At 36.1% G+C, this 8,909-nt stretch overlaps 1 protein-coding gene across 4 annotated transcripts; it reads right to left on the minus strand.

Annotated features, from left to right (window-relative positions):
- Positions 1-4,948: 4,948 nt before the first annotated feature.
- On the minus strand, positions 4,949-8,890 carry LOC113507905 (zinc finger and SCAN domain-containing protein 31-like). 4 transcript variants are annotated; one of them, XM_026890847.1, is made up of 6 exons: positions 8,502-8,888; positions 8,248-8,353; positions 7,414-7,902; positions 6,574-6,699; positions 6,299-6,424; positions 4,949-5,221 (listed from the first exon to the last, which is right to left on the minus strand). In XM_026890847.1, exons 2-6 carry the CDS (start codon positions 8,251-8,253, stop codon positions 5,123-5,125), a joined length of 846 nt encoding a protein of 281 aa, XP_026746648.1. In that variant the 5' UTR covers positions 8,254-8,353; positions 8,502-8,888; the 3' UTR covers positions 4,949-5,122. The 4 variants fall into 4 exon arrangements, with proteins under 4 accessions (XP_026746648.1, XP_026746649.1, XP_026746647.1 ...); XM_026890848.1 differs by having other exon boundaries at positions 8,248-8,364; XM_026890846.1 differs by lacking the exon at positions 8,248-8,353 and having other exon boundaries at positions 8,502-8,889.
- Between the last annotated feature and the right edge of the window lie 19 nt (positions 8,891-8,909).

Here is an 8,909-nt window from a genome sequence, read left to right on the forward strand (position 1 = left end):
TATTCTGTAAGTAGGATATATCATCACTTTTACAAGCCTTTTCTTGTTGAGAACGCTGAGTCGACATTTCCTATCTGACTACCCCGAGAAGAAATGTCGAAACAAACTCAGGGGTCACTTTTGAAGTCCAGACAATTTCAATTGGAATGGAGGCTTTTAAAATAATAAATGTAGTGTTCGTAGTATCAAAAAATTAAAATGAAATGAAAGTTGTCAAAAACTACACTGAGAATAATAAGTTTCTTTTTTATACCAGCAAGTATCATACTCTGACAATTACACTGTTCAGACAGATGACGGCTCAGATAGCCGATGTATCGCGGGTTTGATCCCCGCGTAGCACAACCATTTGTGTGATCCACGAATGCTTGTCCTGAATCTGGGTATCTTTGTGCATGTGACTTGAATGTTTGTGAAACCCCCCGCTATATAGGTATTAAATTCCAAGATTTATTTTTCTAAAATAATTCATGTGTTTCTTGACTACTTCCTATTCTATAAGGTATATTGTGGCGTATTTTTAACAAGTAAGTGCTCGAAATATTTATATTAATGTTATATTATTTCAACCCCATCGATTAAATTGAATGATGCCTTAAATAGTTATAATAATAGAAAAGAGAAATTATATTATAATAGCGCTGTCTACACACTACAGAATACACTACAGAAAACCGGTCACTACTAGTCTGACTCGCGGTCCTTATAAATACGCTGAAGAAAAACTAATTGCTAGAGTGACAATTTATATTGAAGGGTACTGATAAAATAATGTACCAACAAAATTATAAATACAATAACCGTTGCTTAAGGGTCGTCGCACACGGGCCACCGGCCGCAATACAAAACGCCGCTACAGGCATATTTATCTACTGTAGTTTATAGGGACTCGTGGAGGAGCTCGTGGCTAAGCTATAACCGCATAAGTGATTCGATCACAGGTTAAGCTATGCTTGACGCGGTTGGTCCGTGGATGGGTGACCATCTTTGTCATAACGAGTTCCTCCGTGTTTCGGAAGGCACGTTAAATTGTGGGTCCCGACTGTTATTCCTACATCTTTGGACAGTCGTTACAGATAGTCAGAAGCTGAAAAAAAGTCTGACAGCCAGTCTAACCAAGGGGTATCGTGTTGCCCAGGTAACTGGGTTGAGGAGGTCAGATAGGCAGTCGCTCCTTGTAAAACACTGGTACTTAGCTGAAACCGGTTTGACTGGAAGCCGACCCCAACATAGTTGGGAAAAGGCTAGGCTGATGATGAGTTTATAGGGACTCGCCGCATAAGTTTGAAGCTAGTGGTCGCCACACGTTACAAGACACTGCTCGCTCTTCTGTATAAACTGCGTTAAAGTACAGGAAATATGCCAGTAGCGGCGTTTTGTGGTGGTGGCCGGTGGCCCGTGTGCGGGAGCCCTCGAAGTTTATTGTTAGTATTTGTATTACAACGGTCATTGAATACATCATCTGTAAAAAAATCAATTTTCTAGGTTTCACAGTTTCTGAGATACAACCCAGTGACAGACGGTCAGACATAAAAACCTTAGTAACGATTCGGTTTTCTGCCTTTGAATCCGGTACCCTAATAAACAGAAGCCTAATAGACAGAGATTGCGTTATTGTATCAAATTTATGATCAAAATATAATTATTATTAATCGTATCAGTCAACCAAGAGGCATTAATAAAATAGTCAATTTAATACATTATAGGGTATTTGACAAAGGGCCGATTTTTCAATCGCCAGATAACTTTTATTCGACGAATAAGTTTGGCGTTTTGACAGCTTTTGTATAGGAAATATGTCAACCACCATATTTATTCCTCAGATAGAAGTTATCTGACGATTGAAAATCTAAATCTAATAATATAAAACAGTTTAGTCTGTCAGTCAGATTTACAAAAAATATATTCACTACGTATTTTTCATTTTATCACATCTTTAAATAATAAGGAAGATTAAAATCACTTAAATTTGGTAGTAGGGGCTAGTGACATCACTTGCTAGTGAAAGGTACTGGTAAGTGACGTCACACGAGATTTTAAATCACTGTATCCCGAAAATTTTTATTTACGAGATAAAATAAAAAAATGCTTATGTAATATATTTTGGAAATTTGTTTCATTGACTAAACAGTTTTCTTTGTTAAATATCCTATTTTATTGTATTATTAAAAAATAGTAAACTATCAGCTTTCCAATAATAATGTTTGAACCACATTATCAAATTTAAGCTGAATATTTTTATTTGATGTAAATAATGTATTTATGTATAAATAAATAATGTTTTTTTTATTGTATATTAGTAAATAATATTGATTTTCAATTTTTTGTATTTTTTTTTCGTTTTATCCAGTCGTGTTTGTATGTTAATTAAAACAGGAATAGGGATGATGATTGGGATTAAAAAGTGAAAATCTATATTATTATTTTCTGCCCAACAAAAATTCACAAAACTGCTTTAAAGTTTAGCTAGTTTGTGACGTAACGACTTCATTTTATACACTATAGTGACGTCACGCGTAAGTTCCGTTTACTATGATTTGATTAATTTATGGTTTGCGGGACAAGAAACGTATTTATTATTGTGCATTAAACTACAAGATAGACACTGAAATAAAAAAATGGCATCATCCCTATTCTCGTAAGTAATTAAATCCTTTCGTTAAATCAATAAATAATTAATCTTTCAACTGTACACAAGTGAAATTAATAAGTTATTGTGCTATTCGTAATAATACATATTCGCAACAACAAATAATAATTAATAGATTAAAAAATCTATACGTACACCCACGTTTTAAATGCCACTACATTTAAATTTTATCAAAATCGTTCACAGCCGTTTTTATAATTGTAAATTGCATTGTCATCGGGTTTGAAGCCACCCTGAAAATTTCAGCCTGCTGGCTTATCGGGAAGTGCCTCATGTGTTGCAAAAATCCAACCGGAACGACAAACAAACAAGAAAAGTGAGTGTATAAAAACGTGGGAGAAACAAAAAATATTAAATTATGTAACAGTTTACTCACCCGTATGTATCGGGATCGCCCGACTAGTTTCGGACCCAACCGGAGTCCTTAATCATGAGCGCGGCGGGATCGCAAGTCGAGCTGGACCCGATAAATACGCGTGAGTAAACCGTTACATCATTTAGTAATGAATCATTCTCACGACAGTTACTATCAAAACAAAAATAGTTCAATTTTTTGCTTTGCATAGCTTTATCAAATCCTTTCACCATGTAAGCGCTAATTTTTAGGTTAGGTTGAAAGTTTAAAATGTGACTGACAGTCAGTATTAAGTAAAACAGTTAAATAAATGTCAATAAGAGTAAATATATCGAAATTGTTCCTGCAATTGTAAAGCAAGATGTTAATATATAAATATTATTGTATATTTTAATGTTTTAATGGTATTTAACTAAATTGTTATAATTAACCCGTCAGATAGATGGCCAAAGAAATGGGATACGATTTTTATTATTTTAAATATAACGCGACGCCATCTAGTCTCAAATTAAGCATAGCTTGCATTAAGAGTACTAGACAACTGATAAACATACTTATATATTTATAAATACATACAAAGATTTGTTCTGCCAGGGAATCAAACACACTACCTGCGCTTTAACAGTCAAGGCCAATTACAACTAGACCAACAAATGGTGAAAATTATGGAACTAGCTAGTGACGTCATTTGTCAGTAGAAATAGTACTGATAAGTGATGACACACCAGATTTTAATTTTTAATATTTTTTTGTATTCGCGATAAATGTTATATATCCAAGGCGGTTTGGTAGTTTGTCTGACGGGTTAATAAGTTTTTTTAGTCAAATATCTAATTATTGATTGTTAAGAATACATCGTTTATAACTCGGTCATGATTTAGAATATCTGCTTCTGCACTGCAATGAACAGTATTCTTTAAGACAGCACTAGTCTACCCAAAAACAAATTTCAAGAATCATTGCCAAAAATATAGTTACTAATCATATTTGTGATTGTATCAACCATTGCTTAACCCTCAAACTTCATTTTTAATTATAGCAACAGATATATCGGTCAAAACTTCAACCTTCTATATATTAAGGTTCGTGAGATACAGACTAGAGAGAGACAGATAGAAGTCTTGTAATACGATTCTGTCTTAACATTTTTGGGTAAAGAATCCCTATATTGTTATAAATTTTGTTCAAGATACCGTAGGGGTGAATAAGTTTCAAAGGGTGTATAGAAAATTGCGTTTTTAGGGGATTGCATGAATATTTTATTACATAAAAATGCAACACAATTAATTAAGAAATGTTTCAGAATTTTCTTATAATCTAAAGGCAAAATATAATTTGCATTGTTGAACGTCCAAATTTTAATAAAATCTCTTTTTTTATTCACCCCAAAAAACTATATTTTTTGAAGAAACTTGTTCATTACCGTGTAAGGTGCAGTATTCGCAAGATGGCCGATCTTTGCTGAGCGTGGTATGAGCAGTGCACTCGCGTGGCTTCACACTGTTATGTATAAATAATAAATTATGTAAATATATGTTGTGTTTTATTTCTGGAATCTTATATTAGAAAGCCTGCTGTACACTGGGAATGTGTCACGGGTTCGCTTTTTTTTAAACGACTCCCGCAGTAAGGATTTTAATATTTGTGTCGCGGGGGTTTTACAAAGACACCCAGACTCAGAACAAGCATTCGTGGATCACACAAATTCTTGTCCTACGCGGGGATCGAACCTGCGACACGACGTGCAGAGTGGGTATGGTGTGGTGACCAATCTGGTATCCAACTTGTTTCCTCAACAACATGGGCATGTTATGCGGAGGAATGAAAATCATGTGGTAAGGATGGATGAGGATGGATATAGAGGAAGAGGACGACCAAGGAATCGATGGATGGATTGTGTGAAAGACGATATGGCTGTAAAGAGTGTTTCTTGTGAGATGACGACCGATAGGAAGGTATGGAAGAAGATGACATGTTGCGCCGACCCCAAATAAAATAATTGGGATAAGGGCAGGTTAATGATGAACTTGTTTCCTCAACATTACAAGTTCAAATTAAAAAATAAACAGTTGATTATTATTACCATTTTAAACATTTATTTAAACAAGTATTTATTGTCAGCTGTTTTTGTATGCTTGCACGCGGAGGCTATGCGTTCTGTAACGATGTCTTGAGAGCTGTCGTGATGACTTGAATACTTGTGGGCATTGGTCGCACTGGAACAAATATATTATAAATACAAATAATTATACATATAGGCAAAAAGCCTTGCTTTTTAGCTTGGGTTACAATCATCAATTCATAATTCCCCGTTTCTTTGTTAAGGCGTCTAGGCGGGGGAATCCTCATGGACACCCACTCCCTCGGGGGAAGAAATGGGTAGTGTTAGACGTTTACTGACTAAACCTGACCCGGCGTGCTACGTCATCCGCGTTTTTGTGTCGGTGTATGGCAATGCATTGTAATCCTTTATACACAATCATCATTCCCCTGCCCTAATCCCAAATACTTTGTTTGGGGTCGGCGCAACCTGTACTCTGCCTCTCTTCTTTCTATCTGACATCATCCCACAAGAAAGATTCTTTGCAGCCATATCGCCTTGCAACCAATCCATCCATCGTTTCCTTGGTCGTCCTCTTCCCCAATATCCATCCACATCCATGCTCAAGGCCTTCCTCACCACATGATTTTCATTCCTTCTCATAATATGCCCATACCATGACAAGATAACATTAAAAAACCCCTGTAAATACCGCACATGACAAATCTTTTTAGTAGAATTGTAAAGACTGGGCCTTAATTCCGCTATTCAGAATAACCGAAGAATTAATGGAAAATATATTACATTATCACTATTCGGTTTCTCCTAAAGCATTTTGCCAACAATAATTGAAAATTCAGTACCTACGGGGCGGAACACTCACTGTCATTTGCAAATAACGGATTGGGGGCTAGGACCGCCCTTTGGAAGAAACAGCCAGATTAATCTGAGCAAGCTTGTGCCATCAAGCGGCAGGCCTGTAGGTCTAATGGTCAGTGACCCTGACAGCTATACCGGAGGTCGTTCGGTTCCAACCCAGGACAAATGTTTGGGTGATTAGCACGAGCATTTGTTCTGTGTCTGGTTGTCCAATTTATCAATAGTAGGTATTTAAAAATATATAAGTATGTTTATCAGTTGTCTAGTACTCATAATACAAGCTTCGCTTAGTTAGAGACTAGATGGCGTTGTGTGAAAGTTGTCTTATACTATTATTAAAGTTAACTACCTAAATATAGGCTGATATGTTTACCTGCACGGTAGCGACAGTCCGATGGCTCTCCAGGTGCTGCACTAGGCACCGCCGGCTGTGATATGAAGCACTGCAGGTGTCGCACACGTAGGGACGCTCAAATGTATGCTGACGACGTGTGTGTACCTGTAAGGGGAATCTATATCTATACTAATATATAAAGCTGAAGAGTTTGTTTGTTTGAACGCGCTAATCTCAGGAACGAGTCTGATTACCACTTAAGCAGTATCAACCTCAATACTCAATTATTTATTGCGTCCGCCTCTCTTACTCACCTTAAGTTGCGCATTATCTAAAGCGAGATAGCTGCAGTGTTTGCATTGCAGGTCCCTCTCCATGCCGTGATACGACCTGCAGTGGCGTTTCAATTGTGTTGTCGATATGAAACTTTTGCCACAGAACTGAAAAAAATATTGAAAAATGACACACACATCTCACTCACATGTCAGACACACATGACACTTACATGTCAGAGACACATGACACTCACATGTCACACACATGACACACTCACGTCACACATATGACACTTACATGTCAGAGACACATGACACTCACATGTCACAGACATGACACACATATGACACTTACATGTCAGAGACACATGACACTCACTTGTCACTCACATGAGTCACACATTACACTCAAATGTCACACACATGTCACACACATGACACACACATGACCCACATATGACACTTACATGTCAGAGACACATGAGACTCACATGTCACACACATGAGACACACTCACGTCGCACATGATACTCACATGTCTCACACATGAGAGACATTCACGTCACCCATGACACACACATGTCACACACATGACACTCACATGACTCACGTGGCACTCACATATCCCACACGTGACACTCATATGACACACACGTGTCTTTCACATGTCACACATGGCTCTCACATGACACACACATAACCCTCACATGACACACACACGACCCTCACATGTCATTCACATGAGCTTCACATGTCTCACACGTGACACTCACATATCACACATATGACACTTATGAGAAAAACATGTCTCTCACACATGGCAATCACCCTTTACTCGTCTCGTACTGTTTAACCAATGCAACTATTTCAAATACTTACTTCACACATGAAATTGAACCCCAAATGTAATTTCGCGTGGCTTATGAAACAGGACCATTTGCTGACCGATTTCTTACAAACTCTGCACTTGACTGGACCACACGGGTCCAACTTTCCTTCCACTAAATCCAAATATCTTTGTCTCTTTTCCTTCCTCGATAACTTTTTAACAGGTTCCTCTGCCCGCCATGTTGTGACGCCATCTTCTTTTGAACTGTCACATTGTATTTCGATTTTTATTTCTGGTATTGGCATATTAGGATTTGAATTGTTAATTTCTATGCATATATCATGATGATCTGCTAATTCAGTGTGTATTTCTTCAATTTTTGTTGTATATATTTCGGTTTTTGTGTTTTCGTATTTCTTGCGTAAATTCTTCAGTTCTATATCGCTTGTTTGACTTTTAATACGTAGTAAGGATGCGGACTGAACGTCTTCTTTGCACTGTTTGCATATTTTTTGAGGAAAACCATCGTTTGGATCGATCTGTAGACCACGACATACAATTAGGGTTTTTTTTTATAAAGTCAACTTGCAATATTTATTTTCGTTCTGTTAGACAAAAACATATTAAATAAACAAACAAATGATATATTTATATAAGTGGCTTGATTTAGTAATCTTTATTGTGGTATTATGTTTTTTTTAGTCACGTTTTATTTCAAACTGAGTTTAAAGGCAAGACATTTAAAGGTTATTTACATAAAGGAATGGAGTATGTAACGTTTACGTTACATACTGGAATGGAGTATGTAACGTTTACGTTACATACTCCATTCCTTTATGATCGCTTCGTTTAAATCTAGATAATATTAAAACAAAGTAAGTTACATTCATATAAAATCCCAGCAATTCGTTAAAAAACTATTCCAGCAATTTTTCTCTTTAAATCCTTTTATTGAAGTAATTGCTAGCAGGTTTCAGTTCTTACGGTAATCTAAAATAAAACTATCACCGTAAATTAATGTTTTCGTCCACAAGTCATAAGTTTCGATATTATTTAAAAATGTCACACATTTAAATAACAATAGAGTATACTCGGTAAAACATTTCATAACACTACGTAAATACAACAAGAAACTCACCTCTAAACCAGTCGTGTCACACAAAACATTCTTGTATTTGTCTATTTCTTCTATATTTTCGAATAAAGGCAATAAATTCGTATCCATCAAACATAATCGACATTTATCAAACATTTCGATGAATTAAATGTCTTCGTCGGACACCATTTCGTAAGTTGGGTATAACCTGTTTTTGACAGTTGTGGGGTGGCAAGCGTAGGATTAAAATTACCTTTAAATTTAATGTTGCCAAGTAAAATATTGCTAGGTAAGTATTTTTTGATAATTTGATTGCCGGTCAGGCTTTTAGTTAATGAGGCAACACAAGTCCTCGATGAACGAATTTAATTTCTTACACATTATTAAATGTAAAAAAATAAGGTATGTTTTTAAATACATATAATGGATCAATTTCAGAAATAAAACGAA

Source organism: Trichoplusia ni, unplaced genomic scaffold, assembly GCF_003590095.1.
Source record: "Trichoplusia ni isolate ovarian cell line Hi5 unplaced genomic scaffold, tn1 tig00003472, whole genome shotgun sequence".
Classification (NCBI taxonomy): domain Eukaryota; kingdom Metazoa; phylum Arthropoda; class Insecta; order Lepidoptera; family Noctuidae; genus Trichoplusia; species Trichoplusia ni.

Bases quoted from the DNA above. Each gene is read 5' to 3' on its own strand.
- LOC113507905 (XM_026890846.1), bottom strand. From the start codon at position 8,615: ATGTTTGATAAATGTCGATTATGTTTGATGGATACGAATTTATTGCCT. The intron at 7,903-8,501 runs GTGAGTTTCTTG...CGTGGTCTACAG, and splicing joins GTGACACGACTGGTTTAGAG to ATCGATCCAAACGATGGTTT. The intron at 6,425-6,573 runs GTGAGTAAGAGA...TTCCCCTTACAG, and splicing joins TAGATAATGCGCAACTTAAG to GTACACACACGTCGTCAGCA.